The sequence below is a fragment of the Mustela nivalis genome (genome assembly GCF_964662115.1).
Source record: "Mustela nivalis genome assembly, chromosome: 12".
Taxonomy (NCBI): Eukaryota; Metazoa; Chordata; class Mammalia; order Carnivora; family Mustelidae; genus Mustela; species Mustela nivalis.
The window spans coordinates 40,084,659-40,106,465 of NC_139031.1; the positions used below are offsets into that span (position 1 = coordinate 40,084,659).

Genomic DNA, 21,807 nt, shown 5'->3' on the forward strand with positions numbered 1-21,807 from the left:
GCCGAGATGACGGAGTCCCCATAGGGCACGTCAGAAGGCATTGGCTGTCCTCCTCCCCCTTGAGAACAGTAGGGAGCCATCTAACACCCAGGAATGCTTGGAGTCTCTACATTCAGGACTCAGAGTTTTAAAAATCTGGCACATTCTCTGAGCAGAGAGAAGAGGCTGAAATCACATTGGGCTTTCCTCTTTTTAAGCATTGCCTTTGGGTTCCCATTAAACCTTACCCCTGCGGATGCCACTCCTCAGGTATAGAGGCTGTGTCCAGCCCATCTGTAAATTTCATACAGGCACATGGCAGTATGTCAGGCATGTGGCAGGTTCTGCGATTGAATGGAGAGAGTGAATGAACGCATGCGTGCTGAGATGAACTGACTGCTCTTCATTTCTGTGTTTGCGTGCATACTGAATATGCCCCGCCTCACTGCATGAAGGAATAAAAAACAGTATGGTGGTTCTTCAAAAAAAAAAAAAAAAAATTAAACCTAGCACTACCATATGGTCCAGCAATTTCAATTAAATATATACCTAAGGTAATTGAAAGGAGGGACCTAAACAGACACTTGTGCACCAGTGTTCATAGCAGCATTAGTCACAGTAGCCAAAAGGTAGAAACCAAGCAAGTGCCTATCCACCATGGACAGTTGGGAGGAGTGGACAGTCCAGAAGTGTATATCCATACAATGGAAAATTCGTCAGCCTTTAGAAGAATGGATATTCTGACACATGATATCAGCGGAAGAACTGTGAAGAGTAAATGAAATCAGCCAGGCACAAAAAGACAAATATTCTATGATTCCCTCTATATGAGGTACCTGATTATTCTTTAATGAGTACCAGGATTCAGTGTGCCATGATGGAAAAGTTCAGGAGATGGATAGTACGGACAGTCACACCACAATGTGAACATACTTAATGCCACTTAACTGTGCGCTCAAAAAAAGGGAGAATGGGAAAGATTATGGCTGTATATTCTACTGCAATAAAGAAGGAATTAAAGCAACCTTCATTGAATGTACTGACGTTTCTGAGTCAACCCCAGGGAACATTGGGGCTGCCGGTATAGTTTGATGCCAGCTGTATGTGAAGAAGGGGGCCACACTGCTTCAGGGGAATGTGGGCCTTTCTGGCCTTCACAGCTGTGCAGGCCCCCTTTCCCCATGTGGCTCTGTAAAAACATTCAGAGTCTGCCATAAAGTGCATCTGCCCCCAAGCTTTGAAGGCTGGAAATTACAGGAGACTCTGCCTTGTCCCATGAGTCGTACCACCCATGAGTTAACCTCATGATTACTCACTTGTTACTGCAGACCAGCCTCCAAGGCACAAACTAGCAGTAAACCTCTTTGGGTTCACTCTTTCTAGAGGAGGAGCAATATGCCAGAGCTCAGCAGTGCAGACAGAAGGGACTGAATTTGAACTTCAGTTCTCCCTATTATGACTTGTGTGGCTTTAGGCAACTCACTTAAGTACGCCTCAGTTTCCTCATCTATAAACGGGGAATATGACTGTACCTACCTCACAGAGTTGTGTGAAGGCCTAAATGAAATAATAATGTAAGTGCCTAACAGCATGGCCACAGTAAAATGAGTATCAAATGAATACTATTGTGGAAGAGATACATTACAGGTGGTAATGGGTAGAGCAAGGTTGGTCACTCGTGTCATGATAGGAGTTGAAATATAGGCTCTGAACAATCAGAATCTTGCACAGGCCAGCCAACCAGAAGAAGCCTCAGGGGTGAGCTGGGATACCAGCAGGTGATTAAATGGGGCTTTCTAGGGGGATGGGTAGTTCTCAAGGAATCCTTTTTACTTCTTCTTGCCCCTCATCCAATTTCTTTGGAGTAATTTCCTCTTGGAGATAGATGTATATCATTTTCTCACATCTACTAGAAGGTTTACTCATCCTTAGGAAATATCTTGAGATCTGAATATCCAAAGAATTTAGAATTATGTTAGCATAACGCCAAGTAAACAAAAAAACCATTAAGGAGCATTCCAGGATGACGTCATTCCCGTCCCTGTGATGGGGTGGATGACCTCTGGCTGCACAGCATGCTTCTCCATGCTTTCAGTCAGTCAGATTATCATACTGATAGTGTCAAATTGAACTCACTAACTTTAATTATTTCTTAATTTTAATTATTCAGGTGGATCTTCCCAAAACCTGGAGAAATTTCTAGAGACGTAAGTGAAAGAGGGATATACGAAGTTGTTTTTAAATTGGGTTTCTCATTGTGAGGAAAGAATGAAAACCCTCTGTTGTCACCGTGTAATCACTTGTACTGAGCACCAGGACCTTGCTAGTGACTCCCACACACTGGACATTATCACTTCTTGGAACAGTGGACATAGAAAGTGATTAATGTGCATATGTCCTTAAAGAAGGATCATAAAAATGCATACAAAGAGGGTCAGACTTAAGTCTAGCTGAGGTAGCTGGAAAAAAGGCAAAAAAAACACAAACAAACAAAAAAGAAAAACAACTTCATTTTCCCACTTTATGTGCTCATTTTGAGCTTAAAATTCAGAAGCAAGGCCCTGGCTGCCCAGAATGCCCTGGAATTTCAAAAGTTCAGTACTAGAGCTCAGCTATCCAGATGTCCTATGAATCTGGACAGAGGGAAGCCAGTAACACTTGAGGACAAAAGCTGTGAAAAATCCTAAGACGATGGTAACGTGTCTGCCTCCTGGAGACTTCAGTCCACCCTTTTCAACTCTATGCACTTAAGCGGTCTTCCCCTCAGGGGGAAGTAATTTACAGATTATACAGAAGAAGGGGAAAATGGGAAGAGTGATCATGGAAAGAAAGAAAAATAGAAAAAAGTTACCAAAGTAAGGGGGTGGGTGGGGCCCACAAAAATCCTTTCACGAGTCCAGGCTGTGACATCAGCTAAGACTAAGTTTGATTTCTGAGGTTTTGCCATTCAGAGTCCATCTCTGGCTTCTCAGTTTGTCTAGGAACCAACTGTTGGACCATCCAGCCATCGTCATATATGCCATGATCGGAAACGATGTCTGCAATGGGTGAGTTAAGGAGAAAGAAAGCTTTGAAAATCCTGGACTCGGGGTTGCACCCCCACCCCCACCCCCGCCGTCTTCTCTTCTCCACTCCATTCTGTTACAGTATCCTACTATTGAGTTGAATTTCTTTGTCTTAGCAAGTCCTAGATATATATGAAATTGATAGAACCAACCCGTAAAGCTGGAAGACCCTTTAAAAAATATCTGATCCATTAATTCTCTGCTCTGATTCCCAGCAGATGGGTATGTCACGATATGAGTTCTCAGTTGTATCACAAGATACATGCTGCTACTAGCCAAGAATCCAAGCCTGAATATCATGGCCTTTTAAATAAAACAAGGCTGAATCACAGCTACCCCATAAGAATAGCTTCCTCACTCACATTCTGATGTCGGTATTCACGTGGAGAGAAAGCATAGATTTGGAGCATTTGCCAACAAACTGTATAGTTCACAGCCACTTTTATTTATGCCCATGGCCCGTAGTAAGAAAGCAATTTTGCTAAACTGCTAATATCAGTAGTGATTTCAAAATGTTGAATGCCTTAGTCTCCCACAACATTTTGGAAGGTTTCTCAAAAATTGTGTGTACCCCTAAGAATATGCTGCACATGTGAATGCCATCTGTCCTGGGATTGTGGCCAAAAAGGAAAAAAAAAAAAAAAAAAAGGTGAGATCAGATCTAGAACAACTCCCCAGTAGCCACCCACCCACCATCTCAGAAAACAGAAAAGTAAAGCCAAGAGAGATTATGTGACTTGCCTGATTAATTGATTAATGGCAGAGCTGGCCTCCAACCCAAACGGTACTAGAAGTAGGTCATCCTACTGACTGCCTGTCCTTTGCTTTCACTCACCAAGCTCTCTAAGCCTGTGCTAAAAACCCAGTTCAATATTACTAAAATGCATTTGCCCTCACCAACACCTCCATGAGGTAGGAAAGCCCTGGAACTCTCACAGTGAAGGAGGTGTAGACCTAATTAGTGAAGTGAGTTCAAGTTGGGAGATACCATATTGCAGTGCAGAAGTACTGATGTGCCAAATTCTGCCTTGGCACCCCCTGGGTTAGTTTACCACCCTCCCCCAAATCCCAAAGCTCCCAAGAAAGACTCAAGTCCCAACTTCTGTGATGAGCCACATAGAACTCTCTGGCAAATAGCAGACCCCCCCCCCAACTCTTCATGCACCAAGAGTCACACCACCCCCTAGCAGCCTTAAGAGGAAAGTATGATTGTCCCTATTCTGTATAAACAAACAGGTTCTGCAAGGTTAAGGAACTTGCTTATATTGCTACAAGTAGCCAGGTTGAGAGGCAGACCAGGTTCTCTGAGGAAGTTCTATGATCTTTTCATAGTCCACACCTGCCTTAACTGCTTTCCTGTAGGCAATCACTTTTGTAAACATATGTACTGACCACCTACGGTGTGCCAAATGCTGTACCAGGCTCTGGGACATAATGGCAAAGAGGCCACAGGGCCTGACCACAAGGAGCTTATGAAAGGGGAAGCACTGAGCTTCAACCCCAGCCCTATCACAGAACAGAACGAACCTGTGTCACATCAGCGAGCATCCTTCCAGGGTCTGGATCAAGTTCTCCCAAAGGGGACACAGAGCAAACCATGGCTAATGAGTCCAGAACACCTGCAGAGAGAGGCTTTGACTCCAAGAACCCAAACCTCTCCACCTGCATTTTCCAGCAGAACCTGCTTACTCAGAGTCCCTTCCAGCCCAGGCCTGCTTTTCCTTTTCCAAGGAGCCAAAGGGCAGGCAGACATCAGCCAGAGACCTGTGCCAGCCTCTCCCCCCGCCAGGGATCTGGGCAGAGAAGCAGCGAGCATTTGGGTGAAAGAATGGGGTTGGCAGCGTGGGATGTCCCCACAGTGCCCACTTTGCAATGTCCTGCGGTGGGGTTAGAAAAATAAAGACAGATGGCAGCTGTACCTCCCCATCTGCCAGCACATCAAGGTGGAGCACACAACCCAAAATGAGCAGAGCAATCACATAAAAAGCTCAAGCCAGCAATGAGTTGCATAATAAGTCCGCCCTGGAACAAGTTTGGGGATATTGGCTTGACTTTTTTCTTTCCTTTTTTTTATGATGATGCTAGCATTTACTGAAATAATGCAGCCCTGTGCTTTTTCTCAATTCTCCAAACTCACGCAGTTACTCAGTAAGTACGTGCTAAATGAATGAAGGTCATGATTGGAAGATAGCTTTTTAATGTCTGGAATTTAAGAAGAAAGGTCACATAGACAAACACAGCTTTCCCCCGTGACTCTACTCTGTTTGGCCAAAGTTAATACAGCTTCCCCTGGCCTCTCCTATCACTGCCCTCGAAAGAGATGGAATGACTGTAATACAAAAAGAGAAAAATGCCTGGAAATAGGGCAAATTTGAGTGAGCTAGAGCAGCAGAACCTTGAGTAGCCCAGGCAGCCTGGGAAAGGGAATGGCTGTAAGGGCCTCAAATCATAAATGCTTCCTCTTCCCCACAACATGACATGCCACATATACTGACATGCTTCAGTTGTGTTTGTTTGTTTGTTTGTTTGTCTTATAGTGGACCCAGAAATAATTAATTGTACATTCTTCACCTAATGGAAAGTGCTGGGACCACCCTACACAGGTTATCTGTGTCCCCTGGCACCCAAGTTGGTTTTTTTTTCCTGGCATTTTGTTTCTTTTTTTTTTTCTTTTTTTAAGATTTTATTTATTTATTTGACAGAGATCGCAAGTAGGCAGAGAGGCAGGCAGAGAGAGAGGAGGAAGCAGGCTCCCTGCTGAGCAGAGAACCTGATGCAGGGCTCGATCCCAGGACGCCGGGATCATGACCTGAGCCAAAGGCAGAGGCTTTAACCCACTGAGCCACCCAGGTGCCCCTTTTCTTGCATTTTCAATGCCAATGTTTCCAATGTCACCCAGGGCAACTGATCAGCACTGCATTAAGAGGAAACCAGCAGGAGTAACTAGATGCTGGACATTAAGGATGGCATGTGATGTGATAAGCACTGGGTATTTTATAAGACATGAATCACTGACCTCTACCTCCTAAACCAGTAATATATGTTAATTAATTGAATTTAAATTTTTTAGAAAATTTTTAAATAAAAAAGAGGAAACCAGCCAGCATGCTGATAGGTCACTGGCCCCAAGGAGCCTGCACTGGCAGCAAACACTCCATTCCATCCAATCAAGTGGTAGAAAAACCAGCGCGGAAGGGAATGCACAGAGGAGTTCTTTCTCCCAGCCTCCTTGTGGGGGCGGGGGCAGCCAAGGGAAGGATAACGAGGTTCCCAAGCAGCCAGCATGTTCCAGGTCACCCCCATGTTCAGGGACCCAGGCTCTCCATGCGTGGGCTAATGTGGGCCCGCTGAGTCCCCAGCCCTCCCCAGTCTGTGTCAAGATGCCTCCTCAAGGTGGGTCGGTGGGAGGTCAGCGATGCGGTTCCAGCGGGCTGGCCTGAAGGAAAGGGCTCCCTGCCTTCCCTGGCCGCTGAGAGAACTCAAGTGCAAGCTTGAGTGAGGGCTGAGCACTCAGTCGTGACGCCTGTCTGGGCTTCAGCGGTGGTTCTGGGAAATATTTTCCACAGAGGCTGTTTGCTTTCTTCCTTAAAAGGGGCACAGCTCTCTGGCATCAGCCAGGTGAAATCTGGCTGGAATGTCTGCCAGGGTAATGAGAGAGTCACAGCCGGCCCTGCACCCAAGTCACGAGGCTTATTTTCATGGTCAGACACAATTCATGAGGATAAGGACAGGCTCTGAGCCACCCATGGGGCGAGAATCTTTCTCTGTGGCCGGCCGCGTGCTCCTGACCTGAGAGCCCAGCCCGGGATGCCAGTGCTCCCTCATCATTTCCCTGCCACCAGCATCACGTGCCCCAGGCTTGCCCTATGTAAGCTCAGCACCCCTTACTTCTCCCCTCTCTGAGTGGCCGGTGTGAGCTCGCCGGTGTGTGCGGAGGGATGCAGGCACTGGCGTACGCAGGGAAGCCTGGGCTCACAAAGCAGACCTGACACGTGGGCTGGAGAGGGTTAGACGCCTCCAGCTCAGTCTGCTCAACCTGCGGCAGACATCAGGGAAGGCCTAAGAGATGTTTCCCAAACCCCTGGGACTCTGGTCTCCAAGATACTAGTGCTAACTCTCCTCAGAAACTACCAGATAAGAAGGAGTGGGCAGATCGAAATAGCATTGACAATCTTTCAGGAACAGAGTCAGAAGGTACCTATGGAAACATCCAGAAGGGGTGATCCATCTCCTTGTCACTTAGATCCATTTGCCCTCTTGCCTGAAGTAAGAATCAGTCAATTTGGGGATGCCTGTCTAGCTTAATCAGGAGAACATGCAACCCTTGATCTTGGAGTCATGAATTCAAGCCCCATGTTGAGCCTAGATCTTACTTTAAAAAAAAAAAAAAAAAGAACCAGTGAGTTTTGCTATGCACATTAAAGGGTTTTTTGGGGGGCACCTGGGTGGCAAAGAGGGTTAAAGCCTCTGCCTTCGGCTGAGGTTGTGATCCCAGGGTCCTGGGATAGAGCCCCGCATTAGGCTCTCTGCTTAGCAGGAAGCGTGCTTCCTCCTCTTTCTGTCTGCCTGCCTTTCTGCCTAGTTGTGATCTCTGTCAAATAGATAAGTAAAATCTTTTTAAAAAATAAATAAATAAATGGTTTTATCTAACAGCACACATGTGTAAATTATGTAGCTGTGCACGAAGGAGCAAAGATGACTGGAGAATGTTCTGCCAGCAACACCAAAGCTTCCATTTTGATTTCACTTAGTAGTTAGCCATTTCTGTGATGCTTGCTTCAGTTATGGTTGCTTTTGCAAAAGCACAAAGTAGCTCAGAATACTTGTTATCATCAGGGTTGTGTCTCTAGCCAGAAAATAATCATTAAATAGGGATTTTGGGAGACTTTTCTCCATCTTAACTCATCTTGGCTTTATGTGATTGGAGAGCCATAGCTCAGCATAATTGCCTTGTGCCAGAGTGCTAGTGTATCAGCAGGAAAAGAAAAAAAAAAAAAAGAAGAAGAAGAAGAAGAAGCTGAAGTGCCAAGGCAAAAGTTAATAAGCAGTATGTGCTAGCCTTACCTATGATGGAAGATAAGGTATCCATTTCAGCCCTGCTGCGACAGTACACACACACACACACACACACACACACACACACAGTGAGTATCAAGCCTGGTGACTCTGGGTGGGTCCTCCCAGGCTGAGCAAACCCTCAAGGCAGTCTGAGTCCTTTTCACAAACTGGGATCCTTCTAGAACTTTCTGCACATATACAAGTTAAGCCAAAGCCATTACCCAGCCTTCGGCCCTTAGTAGGTAGGCACCCTAATCTCATATCCTTATGAGATCTTTTTATTCGGGTTGGAGAGATTTTTACTCATAAAGTAGTATAATTTTTCCCAAGGTAACAAAAAGCATGACTTTAGCATTCTGTTCTATATGCTGGGGTTTTGTAAAATAGGACATCTTTCTTTCTCCCCCCCGCCGCCCAGGGCTGGATGGGGGAGTTCTAAGCAACCCATTAGAGAGTATAAAAGTATGGACCCCACCTACAACTAAGACCTTACTGGCAACCCATCAGCCTGGCTCTGCCTTCTCCTCTTCCTGGGTACATCTTGCTCATCACAAACAAGCCAAAGTGTTCTTTGCATCCGTGGTCAGCCTGTCACCTCTGGATGGCAGCAATTCAGTGATTTTATTTGGCTAAGTGAAATAGGTGGGGGACAGATAACATAAAATTACAATGCTTTCTGCTCTTCCCAGTAAAGCTTTGGTGGAGTTCAGTTTTTTCCCCCTTTGCTTGAGAAAGAATAAAAATAATATGAGAATCTGTTTTATTTTTATTATTTTTCTGATTACAAAATAACATCTGTTGTGAAATGTTCAAATAATACAGGGTGTAGGAATCATTCCCTACCAGCCCTCTACCAGCCTGCTCCAAGCTCCCCAATAGAGACAGTTTAATGTATCTGCATCCAGATATTTTCTATGCAAATTCTAACTTACAGACTGATTAATATTCATCAAAATGAAATAATAGTATGCTTACTGCTCTGTAATTTGTTCTTTTCAATCAACAGTACTTTTTAGCAGTCTTTTCCAGGCTAATGCATACAGACTACTTCATTATTTTTAATTTTTTTTATTTTATTGAGGTGAAATTTACATAATGTAAAATTAACCATTTTAAAGTGAACAATTCAGTGGCATTTAGTAACTCAGAATGTTGTATAACTATCACCCTATTAGTTACTTTTTTCTTTTTAGTGGCTGCATAGCCTTCTACCTCTTAGATGTACTATAATTTATATAACCAGGCTTTTGGCTTTTTCTTACTTTACACTATTTTACACAATGTTGCAGTGTTGCATTGTTGTATATATGTCTTTGCACATTTGTGGAAATGTTACTGTAAATTTTAAAAAGTCAAAAGTTAAGCCAACTTCAAATGTTGATACTTTTTTTTTTTTTTTTTTTTTTTTTTTAGAGAGCGACAAGAGAGCAAGAGGGTGGGGTAGGGGGGAGAGAAAATCTCAAGCCGACTCCCACTGTGCCCAGAACCCAACTTCAGGCTCAATATCATGACCCTGAAATCACGACCTGAGCCAAAATCAAGGGCTAAACACTTAACCAACTGAGCCACCCAGGTGCCCCAAATGTTGATACATTTTGAAAAATTGCCTCCAAGATTGCAGCATCAATGTCCATTTAGGAGCCCTTTTGAAGGGATAACAGTGGAGGGGCACTTGGCAGCCTCAGTGGGTAGAGCACATGACTCAGGTTTGTAAGTTCGAACCCCATGTTGGGTATAGAGATTACTTAAAATCTTAAAAAAGAAAAATTAAATTTTTAAAAAAGTGATAATAGTGAACATACCTGGGGGCTTTTTTCTGTCCCTTCCTTCCATTGTCTCTTATGCCTCAGGTCCAGCCTGTGAGTAGTAGACTAACTTTTTCTGGTTTGGAACCTGTATTAAATTCCCGAAAGCTGCCATAACAAAACACCACACACTGGGTGACTTCAAATAACTCTCACAGTTCCGGAGGCTAGAAGTCCAAAATCAAGGTGTCAGCAGGGCTCTGCTTTTTCTGAGAGGTCCAGGGGAATAATTGTTTCTTGTCCTTTCTGCCTCCTATTGGGGGTAGGGGCCGTGGGGAGGGCTCCCAGCAATCCTCAGAATATTCCTTGGGCTTTCAGCTTCCCAAGACCTTCTTTCCTATTTGTGAGTCTGCATAACACCTCTTCTTCTTGGAAGGACACTTGTTTTTGGATTTAAGGCCATTTCGAATCCAGTATGACCATATCTTTACATTTGCAAAAACCTTATTTCCGAATAAGGTCACATTCTGAGGGAAACTCTTCAACACACTGTAGGATAATTATGTAAATTAGGAATTTTAAGGACTCCAAATAGAAAACAACTTATTCCATTTAGGTTAACAAAAGGCACTTTACAGAGTAGCTGAAAATCTTAGCGAATTCTACAATGTATTCCCAGGTTAATGCAGGTTAGTATCTTAACTCAAACTTAATGTATTCCTGGAAGTATGTAAGTTCGAATTCAATGTAGAAAGGAAGAATGTAGTATGGATACATAATATGACATTTTATTTCTCAGTAAAATTGTATTTTCCTAACTGTGATATATGTGAAAAGTTTAAAGATGAAGTTACAGATCTCAAAGGGTCAAACAAAGAATAAGTTAACACGAGACTCCTTTGGTTCTGTTATTGGTCAGGATAAGTAAGGTCATTGCTGCAGGAACAACCTCAAATCTTAGTAGCATAAAGCAACAAACATTTACTCTACTACATTGTCACCCAGGGATCACCACAGGACTCTATTCCAGGACTCAGATTAGGGAAGCAGCTGCTATATAGAGCGTTGCCCAGACTCATGACAGCATTCTAGAGGTTCTCATATCAACAAACGTGACACATGTCACTTCTGCTCACAACTGATAGGCTAGATCAGTCGCATGGCCCACCCAACCACAAGAGAATCAGGAAGCCTAACATATTTTGCCAATAACACCAATAACTACTTCATTGTGGGGGGGGGGGCAAGCAGAGGAGGGGGTGGGGGGTTAATGGATGTGTATGCATTTATCCTTATCTACTAAGATATTTTCTATTTCTTTCACCAACAGGAAAGTTGACCCCGTCCCAGAAATGACCACTCCTGAGAAACTGTACTCCAGTATCATGCAGACTCTGAAGTATCTCAATTCCCACCTGCCAAATGGCAGCCATGTTATTTTATACGGCTTACCAGATGGAACATTTCTCTGGGATAATTTGCACAACAGATATTATCCTCTCGGTATTAGTTTGAAGATACTTTTACTCTTTAACAATGTCAGTTTTACATCGTTCAAATATATGTAGTTCAAACCATGTAGGAATACACCTAAAGTGCCACCACAGGGCATAGGTCAGAACTGGTGAAAGGCAAGATCCCTGAGGTACGCTTCTAAAGGTCAGTATCCAAAGATGGTCAGAACCAGATCCAAAGTCAGAAAGGGCAGAAATTTTTAATGTAAAATTAGGACAACCAAAGGGTAAGAGTTTAATCAGGAAACTCCTTTAAGGAAAAGTGAAACCTAGAATAAGTGGATAGAGCTCCAGTCAGAGGAGGGTTTTTCCAAACCCCAATGGTGAGTGCCCCCTGGTGGCCAGATTCTAAAAAATTCTGTGGACCCTGGTAGCTGTTAAAATTCTACACAACACATCCTCCCATGAGCTTGCTTCCTGCTTCTACACTCTCTTGGAGTTCTTGGCTCTGAAATGTTTCGAAGATCTCCAGAAACTGTCAGTAGCATCTCTAGCATTCGAGATTCTTTCTAAACATTGTAAAAGTAATAGTAATTCACATCAGGAAGGGCTGCCATGCTGATGCTTAAAACAATACTGTTAATCCAATTAACAGTATTTTTGTTAATTCCATGTTATTGGTGAAAAGCCCAAGGCTCCAAATGTTACATGACTTATTGTATGTGTGATCTGGGAGTAGTAGGGCTCTCTCTCTGTTTGGGAGAGAATGTCCTTTCAAAAAATATTTATTATGTGCCAGGCACTGTTCTAGGCACTGTATAACCAAAAGTGAACACAATAATCAAAAATCCCTGCCAACATAGGCTTGTATTGCAGTAGGAGTATGCCAGAGGATGATAAGTATTACTAGATAAATTGAGCAGGAACGGGGTTAGGAAGTGCTGGCCTCAGGCCTCTCTGACAAGCATGTGCATTGAGGGGCCTGGGTTTCTTCCCCTCAGCCCCATGTCAACAACACGTGTGCCAGTCTCATTAAAGAGTCAACCCCTTCCCTGAAATGGCCATAGCCTCCTCCCTAGACCGATCCCTGCTAACGTGTTCTGGAGGTCCAAGCAGTTTCTAATGAGTCAGCTGAGCAATTCAAAGAGAAAACCCTGCAACTCCTTCCTCAGTGTTCACCTTGGGGGTTGGGGGTGGTGTGCTTTTCCTTGCATTAATAACTTCTCTGTACCTTTCCAGTCTCCTCTTCTCCTCCTCCCGTAGTCTCTGCTTCAGCCAACCCCCACCACCTCCCTCAGGAAGTTTGGCCCTTCCTAACACATGAAAAGAGCAGGTTCCCTTTAACCAGTTCTCAAAGGACTGTGGTGCCTTCACCAGGGGAACAACAGTAAATCCCCACATTCTAGGCTTCCCACCAATAAGATGGAAGTCATTTTTCCCCTTCAGTTACTTAGTGCACGACAAATATCATTATCATCCCCGCCAAACACTGTCCAACCTCCCAAGAGGAAAGCATATTCCTTCTGTTCCGCAGCTTTGACTGTGACCCTTAGAAACAGTATCACGGTCACACAGAGAACATGACTCCTCTCTAGGTTGCCTTAACACAGGAAGGACAGTCACATGAGCCAAGAATGTCTCTTTGAGCCATTGAGGTTGAAAATTTCAGTTCCCCCAACAAATGTTTTCAGATTCCTAGATTTCTCCCATACTAAGAAATGCTTGGGGAAGGGAAGTTAAGGATAAGACAGGAGAGATGGGCTTCCAGTTTACTCTATCACATCAGTGGGGACAGGACTTTGGGTTTTCTGGCTTCAAATCCCATTTTCTTTCCATGAACTCTGGTTAGACAACTCCATACTTTCTGTTGGATATGCCGCACAATTCATTTGACTCAACCACAGTAGGTAATAATGACACGGTACAATTTGGAAGGGAGGGAAAGAGGGTGACTGGGGAGACTCACCAGTCACTTTGCTGGATTCTCCAGGCCAGTAGTTCTCACGTCGCCCCTACTCATTATCACAACTGGAGAAGGGGTGCTACTAACATCCAGTGGGTAGAATCCAGACATGCTCCTAAATATCCTGAAATGCACAGGACCGCCCCCCACAACAGAGACTATCAGTAGGGCCAAGGTTGAAAAACCCTGCTTTAGGCTTGGCCTTGTCCTCAAATGCCCTTTCACCAGCCATTAATCAGGCACCAGCATTTCACAGCACAAAAGATGAAGAAGGAAAAGGTAGAATGAGTTTGTTCTATATAAACAGACCTGGTTTGGGGCGGGGGGGGGGGGGGGAGGAGAATCCAATTAGGAACAAAGTTGAAACCATCTAAAATTTGTTTAATGTTTTTAAGTTATTATTCATATCCTAAATTATCCCTGCTGCCTGGTTGCCATGGGAAATAAATTATAAATTCCTCAACGAAGCATCGGTATTCTTCCTAGACAGCCCGGGGAAGTAGGTGGGATTTACCCAGCTTCCTCATTTCTCCCTTGGCTGGCACATAACTCACATAAGATGAGAGGCTTGAGGGGAGGCTGCTGCCCTACATCTCAGCTCCGCTCCTGCTTCAAATCCAGCCTGTCGACCTTCGTTCCCATCCGACGTAGGCTAGGGTAGAACAGGTTAAAGCCAGGCCAGTCTCAGGGTTTGGCTGCTCTGCCTAGGTTAGAGTAGGTCTTGTCTTAATCAATAACCAAACACAGAGTCTGATTCCCAGGGCACTGTGTGAAGGATTGTGTAAGCAAATAAGCAGGATTTTCCATTTATTTCTGTCTTTGCACCTAGAAACATGGTGACCATGCACTTTAGACTTGACTTTAGCCACCCATTATGGATTAAGGAAGAGGTCGGGAAGCAGAAAGAACCAAACAGAACTCCTGGGTCAGTGATACATTTTCTGTTGCCTCAGTAGGACAAGGTAGGAACTCACCGAAAAAAAGGTTAAATGCTGTAACGTCGCATCAGCAGGTAGTGGAGGCCCAGGGCAAGAACAGATTCCTAGCTCCCTCCTGCCAAGGAGGAGGGGGTAATAAATCCCTCCTGGCATCTCTTAGCCATGTTTGAGTTACTACCCAATCCAAGTCTGGCTGCCAAGGACTGCAACAGCCCCACAGTCTCTACCAGTAATTAAAATTCCTAGCGAGAATGTATAGTGTTTTTGAGGAATTACCAGAAAGTAAGTCTCACACATTAGGATTCTACTTACATAGATCTTTTCAAGCTTGACCAGGGATAAGTGCTCACAGACACAGTCTATGAGAAAGGCAAACTTTTTTTTTTAATTAACATATAATGTATTATTTGCCCCAGGGTACAGGTCTGTGAATCATGAGTCTTACACAATTCACAGCACTCACCATAGCACATACCCTCCCCAGTGTCCATCACCCAACCACCCTCTCCCTCCCTCTCCACCCCTCCACCAACTCTCAGTTTGTTTTCTGAGATTAAGAGTCTCTTACGGTTTGTCTCCCTCCCCGGTCCCCTTTTCCCATTTTTCCCTCCCAACCTGCCATGACCCTCCCCACCTTGCCTCTCAAATTCCTCATATCACAGAGATCATATGATAATTGTCTTTCTCTGTTGACTTACTTCGCTTAGCATAATACCCTCTTGTTCCATCCACGTCCTTGCAAATGGCAAGATTTGGGTTTTTGATGACTGCATAATATTCCTATATAGATATATATACACACTACATCTTCTCTATCCATTCATCTGTTGACGGACATCTAGGCTCTTTCCATAGTTTGGCTATTGTGGACATTGCTGCTATAAACGTTCAGGTGCACAGAAAGTCAATCTTTCCATAATTATGTCTGAGAGACCTATTATGTGCTTTGGGGGTAAAGTTGATACTAAAATGGTGTCCTTGTCCTCAAAAAAGAGAGAAAAGATAATTCCACTGGGGAAAATACTGTATAGATCCTATCAGTGAAATCACCTTGTGCCACTGACATTGGCACAAGCCATGGGCATTCTGGGAACTACCTGAAGTTCCCAGAGGACTACAGTCAAAAAGTCCAGGATTGCTGCCACAAATAAGTCTGCATGTAGGCCTTCCTTGAAAGGCCTCTGCCACAGAACATCAACAACTTAATTTTTCCCCAATTACTCCTAAACTTGAAACCTAATATATTTTAAAGTACCTTGCAGCATACCTTATTTTATTCCTGGCTTACCTCCTGTCTGTGTTCATGTGGTTTTACTCAGGCTTTATACTTGCAGATGGTATTTCATGGAGGTGTGGCTGATCTTTGTTGGTACTAAGCTTTTGTCTGAGTTGCAGTCCCACCAGCGTTAAGTAAATGCCAAAGACTTTGCCCTAAAGAACTAATAAAGATGTGAACTGCTGCTATAGCTAGTTGGGGAAGAACATGCCCTCTAATCTTCAAGGGGAACTATGGCGGCCACTGGGCCAGCCCACTGGCTCCCCACTCCTTGTGCCTGTGCATGAACATAAGCGCGCGCGCACACACACACACACACACACACACACACACACACTTCTAGTGCCTCAGCCTTCATAATTCCAGTCCTCTTTCCCCTGTCCTGGGCAATTGTTGACCAGCTTCCTTCACCAGATTCATTTTCTGACCAGAATGTGGCAGACACTGCTTCTTTATAGGTACAACATGTGGGTGAGCTCAATCTTTATACCAAGGCTCCTCGATATGCAAGAATACCATTGAAAAGTAATACCTAAAAGGAAAGAATGAATAACCAACTGACAGTACCAATAGGTGGAGAAAAGCATAAGAATTATTTTCCCTCCTCCCTTTCTTTAAACTGTAAGCCCAGCTGACCTTCCACGTGGCCAACTCCAGAGTCACCCTACCTTCCATAGCAGAAATCCCGGAGAGAAGGGAAACCAACTCATTATACCTTTCCCAGTTCCCTCCTAACTGCAGCTAACATGCCCTTATCCTATTCAACAGACCTATCTACTCAACTAAGAATTTTTCCTATAACAACCTTGTCTAATTAGAGCTAGTGCCAGATGAGCAAGAAGATGGGGGGAAAGGGACAGGAATGGAGAGAAGGCTCAGAAGGAGGACACACCTTGTGGTCTCATCCTAAGGTGTGCTGGGACCTCAGCAGTAGGACAGCAGGTAGAGAGGAGTAAGCCAGGATAGACAAAGCTATGACTGGACTTAGCCCTTAGATGGGAGCCCACAGATGAATCCCCAGTATCCAGTAGCAGGACAAATGCTGGTCCCTCTGGATAGCAGAGCAATCCAGCCTTGCTGGTTGGAAGGGAGAAAGTGCAAGAGTGTTCCTTATAGTCAGGCCTTAGGTGACACCACACACAGGTTAAAGACTTCAGCCGGGGCGCCTGGGTGGCTCAGTGGGTTAAGCCGCTGCCTTCGGCTCAGGTCATGATCTCAGAGTCCTGGGATCGAGTCCCACATTGGGCTCTCTGCTCAGCAGGGTGCCTGCTTCCTCCACTCTCTCTCTCTGCCTGCCTCTCTGCCTACTTGTGATCTCTCTCTGTCAAATAAATAAATAAAATCTTTAAAAAAAAAAAAAAAAGACTTCAGCCACTGGGCAAGAGAAAGAGAGAGAGGCCAGTTCTCAGGGAGAGGGGAGTCATCAGGGCCAAGCATGTCAACAGGGCTCCAGCCAAGCTACCTAAGGTTAATTATAAGGCCGCAGCCCAACAAGAACAAACACAACAAAACAAGATGGCAGAGGAAAGCTGCAGCTCAGGGGCAGTGCCAACGGAGGCAAGAGCCAAGTCATTGGGACACAGGATGGAGGATGGGAGTAGGGGATGTTAGTCACTACAGCTGGCTAGGCTGAGACAGACACGGACACATACAGAAAGGTAAATTACAACACACACACACACACATATGCACACATGTGCACATACACAAGAGAGGGAAAGAAGCCCCAGTGGTGGAAAGTAGGATCTTTGAGAAATATGAGAGCTCAAGGCTTCATGTTGAGCAAAAAATGAAAGCAAAGACAGAAGCCAGTGGCTTGGGATTCATCCAAAATACAAAGATGCAGACACCTTTGAGAACAGAGGAGGCCTGGTGTGTCATTGTGACTTTAATAGCGATAATAACCCTGTGGTTTTCCAGGCTTGGGATTCACTCACCCACACAGAGAGAGAATACATATTTCCTCAATGACAAGAAAATTGAATCTATCTTTCAGTCTAACTGATCTGAGGTATAAGTGAAAAATAAGACTGTGTTCTATCACCTTCAATCTTTCCTTTCACTCCGAGATAGGTCCTATTATTTTCCTTTATTTTTTCAAGTGTGAGAGAAATGTTAATGGATAAGACATCAGTAATTCATCCCTGAGATTTGGGAGGGCCTGGGTTTTGTGTCTCAGCCACACCATGAAAGTCAAATCGCCCCCAGGGGTAGATAGGCTGGGAGGTAAGGGAAGTGGGGAGGTGTGTGAAAAGACAGAGGAAAATCTGTGGGGACAGATTCTGGGTCTACAACTAATGTTTGGAAATACTCTGGATGAACTCACATATGGCACTTAACACTTCCATTCCTTTTTTTTTTTTTTTTCAAGTTTTATTTTATTTTTGTAGTCATCTCTATGCCCAGTGTTGGGCTCAAACTCACAACCCTGAGATCAAGAGTGGTGAGCTCTTTCAGCTGTGCAAGCTAGGTGCCCCCACCTTTATTCTTCTGCACCTCTTAACCTAAACCAAAAAATAAATTAGAGCTAGTAATTAGGGCCCAAATAAGATATGCACATGTTGTCCTCTCCCATCCAACAGCCACCCATGCACGTTTGGAGGCTTTCAGTCTTCCAAACGTCAGGGAAGTGCATGGTCAGAACTTCAGACACCCAGAGTGTCCCAGCAGGTCCTCATCATGGGATAACTGGGCCGATCTGAGTGTTACATAAAGTCACAAAGGGGGGTTTGGCCAATGACCACCTTGAATGCTCTTCATACCCCGTAGGAACTTGGCATCTCATACCATTGCCAGGACAGAGCCACTGCTCTGCAAGTCCTTTGTTAGTGGAATTCCAGTCTGGAGGGCCTTTGTATCCTTCTACCTGGGGTCCAGATAGGGGCCAAAGCTCTTAGGGCCCCTCCCAGCTCGGTCTGATTTCTAGGGCACCCAGGCCTTCTTCAAGAGGAATAGCTGAATGAAAACTCAGGGCAGGTCCCTGGAATTGCCACCCTCCTCAGGAAAGACAGGGTCACCCACAAGTGTCCCTAATTGGCTGCTAGATCTGAACAAGTACAACATACCAGTTCTTTGTGTCTTCCAGGCCAGCTCAATAAGGATGTGACCTATGCACATTTCTACTCCTTCCTGAACTGTCTCCAGGTGAGCCCACAATGACTTATTCCAAGGCCGAATTCCCTGCTACTGGCCTGGTTCCTCTGTAATCAAAGCTGTTTTCTTACTCACAGGTCAGCCCCTGCCACAGCTGGATGTCCTCCAACAAGACGCTCCGGACTCTCACTTCAGAGGTGGGACTGTAATAGCTCCTCTGATACCATCCTTGATCGTTCTTTCCTGTGTTTACTCTGGCATTTCCACTGGGGAGGGGATCTGGGCAGGGGAAGGGCCTCCAAGCTGATGAATAAAAACATCCAACTGCTAGTGTGTTTGAGAAGCCAAGAGCATGTGGGCTGCCCTGTCCCTCTCTTTCTGCCATGCTCTGGGTCTGTGGCTCTGGTGATCTCTCATTCACTGTCTCTGTGATGTGCATTTCTCTCTTGTACACACACATGTATGGACACATGTATACCCTATTTAAAGCTGGTCCTAGGAGTATTTGTAGTCCTAGGCGTATTTGTAGAGGAGTGAGCAAGGTTAGGCATACAGACGACCGGCATTCCCCTCAAGGTACACGAGGACCAGGTGCTCCGTAACCTTCCTCTCTTCTCTGAGGGGATCCGTGGTCCATGTACTTATTTCATGGATGGTGGGTAATCTCTTTGTAAGAGGCCTAGAGATTTTTTATTTTTTTTACAGAAGAAATATATTTCAATTAAAAAAAATCTTAGGGAATATAAAAAACCTGAGACACAAAGAATAATAACAAAAATTACCACAAATCCCATCACCCAAGTCAATATGTATGTATGTCTTTCCTATGTTACTTTCATAGATACTTGGGGGATTTTTGCCTATACAGTATCAGAGTACACAGATTGTTTTGTGCTTTCCAGTGTTCATAAGTGATTCCTCCACATCATGATTTTGTAATCATTTTAAAGCATACAGCATATGAATGTACCATGATTTATTTCACCACTTAGTGTTGGACAGATAGGTTGTTTCCAGTTTTTCGTGATGAAAAATAGCACTACAATGAACCTGCATGTACGCAGATCTATATTTCTTTCTATACTGTGTCTATTTCCTTTAGACACATTCTTAGAAAAATTATTGGGTCAAAGGGCATGCCACATTTAAGGGTTTGATCCCATTTCCAAATTGCTCTCTAGAAAGGCAAAACAAATTGACATTCTCAGTCACCTCTCCCATGGCAATATTCTATATTATCATGATTATCCATCTTTTATTTGCCAACCCCATGGGAAAGAAGGGTTATCTTATTTCTTTAATTTTCACTGATTGATTCCTAATGAATGTTAACAGTTTTGTATGTTCATTAGCTGTTTGTGCATGACTAGAATTTCACAGGCAGCTTCCCTCCGCGATGGCTCCAAGAGAGGGTGGAGACTCTCCATTTCTTTGTTCTGCCTGAATTGTCTCACTGAAGTCTAGGTTTCATGGATTCTCCCTGTTTCTTTTGTATTCAGAGAGCAAAACAACTCTCCGATACACTGAAAAAAATTGCAGCCAGCCAGAAATTTACGAACTTCGATCTCCTCTACGTGGACTTTGACTTCCAAGAAGGTAAGTTTTGCTTGGAGTCGGTACTGACACAAGACAAGAAGTAGTCACCACAGTTTAGAGCCTGACTGAGCAAAACCTTTATAAGCCAACGGGCAGTGGATTGGGCAGCGTGATTCCCACACATTCGGGCACACTCACAGCTCTGAGTACTGAAGAAAGATCGAGTGTGAGGCCCTTTCGGGGAGGAGGGAAGCTTACCTTCACCTCATTACACCATCAATTCGGAATCCCTGAAGCCACAGTGACCAGTTGGAGAGAGCTCTGGGCCGGGAGCCAGCAGATCAATGGAATCACCTAGATCATTCGTGCCAGTTCACCAATGTTCTGCTTACCTGTGGGCTAAAGATGAGTGTGGCAGGAATGAGGGATAAGGCAGTGCCTCCCCTGTGTGGACACAGAATGACCTTGGGACTCAGCGGCAGTGTAGATTCCCAGCCCCCCACACATGATGTAACTTATCAGAGCCTTTAAGGATGGGATCTTGGATTGGCCGGTGGCCAAGTGTGTCCACTCTCCCAGCTTTCTGGAAAGAACACCGCTCTTTCTTTTCTAGCATTCTGTCAGAATATGGGGGTCATTGAGGAGTGGCCACACAAAAATGGGTGTGATTATCAGAGCTACCGATTTAAACTTTAGGTCTTAACTCTGGAAAATTGTTATTTATTGACTTTAATCCTCCCAGCCTCATTTTCATGGCTAAGCACTTGTTATACAAGAGAAAAGCCTCCTGTTGATTGACTGCCAGCTGAGATGATGCTAATGGAAAGCTTTACAGTGTATGCAAATGATGGAAGAGGTCTCATCCAGAGTTTATCATCTCTCTCTCCCGGCCACCAACAGCCCCAGCCCCAGCAGCTGGAATGAAGCAGATGGCCATCATGAATTATCAAATTTTACATTAGCTGACACGTACGGCATTGCATACCCTCGTACTTCAGTCCTAAACAGGCTTTCAACAGGACTGATCTCCCTTAACTAGATTTCCTGCCTAGGTGATACATGATTGTCTCCTGGGGAGAGACGTTTTGATAAATAACCTCTCCTTAAAATGCAGAGCTAAAGACTCATTAATGAATTCCTGGTGTAAACAAATGCACCACCAAGTGATCTTTGATGATCGTCAACCTTGAATATAGATAAAGTTATTAAAAATATAATAAAGTCGAACATTCACATGGGACTTTTCCTTTCCCGAAGGAAACCCTAGCTCTGTCGTTTATTATCTCTGGGAATGTAGGCAATTCCCTGAACATGTCTAAATGCTCCTTTCCAGGGGCGCCTGAGTGGCTCAGTGGGTTAAAGCTTCTGCCTTCTGCTCGGGTCATGATCCCGGGGTCCTGGGATCAAGCCCCACATCGGGCTCTCTGCTCAGCAGGGAGCCTGCTTCCTCCTCTCCCTCGGCCTGCCTTTCTGCCTACTTGTGATCTCTGTCTGTCAAATAAATAAATAAAATCTTTAAAAAAAAAAATAAAAAATAAATGTTCCTTTCCAAACCTGGAAATGGGGCTACCGTATCTACATAACAAATCTTTGTGATGACTATATGGAAAAAATGTGTAATTCCCCTAAATGCTCTGCTTGGTTCATAGCAGGTGCCCAGGAAGGAGTAAGGTCCCCCCCTCACACCCTTGCTGCTCAAC

General features: G+C 44.4%; 1 protein-coding gene across 3 annotated transcripts in view; it reads left to right on the top strand.

Annotated features, from left to right (window-relative positions):
* The window catches only part of AOAH (acyloxyacyl hydrolase), a 160,378-nt gene that overhangs the window by 124,387 nt on the left and 14,184 nt on the right, over positions 1 to 21,807 (top strand). For all 3 annotated transcript variants that reach the window (XM_082693165.1, XM_082693164.1, XM_082693163.1), the window contains 6 exons: positions 2,150 to 2,186; positions 2,952 to 3,026; positions 11,178 to 11,350; positions 18,564 to 18,622; positions 18,709 to 18,768; positions 20,071 to 20,167. In XM_082693165.1, the coding sequence (XP_082549291.1) occupies positions 2,150 to 2,186; positions 2,952 to 3,026; positions 11,178 to 11,350; positions 18,564 to 18,622; positions 18,709 to 18,768; positions 20,071 to 20,167 (501 nt within the window). The remainder of the gene's footprint in view (positions 1 to 2,149; positions 2,187 to 2,951; positions 3,027 to 11,177; positions 11,351 to 18,563; positions 18,623 to 18,708; positions 18,769 to 20,070; positions 20,168 to 21,807) is intronic.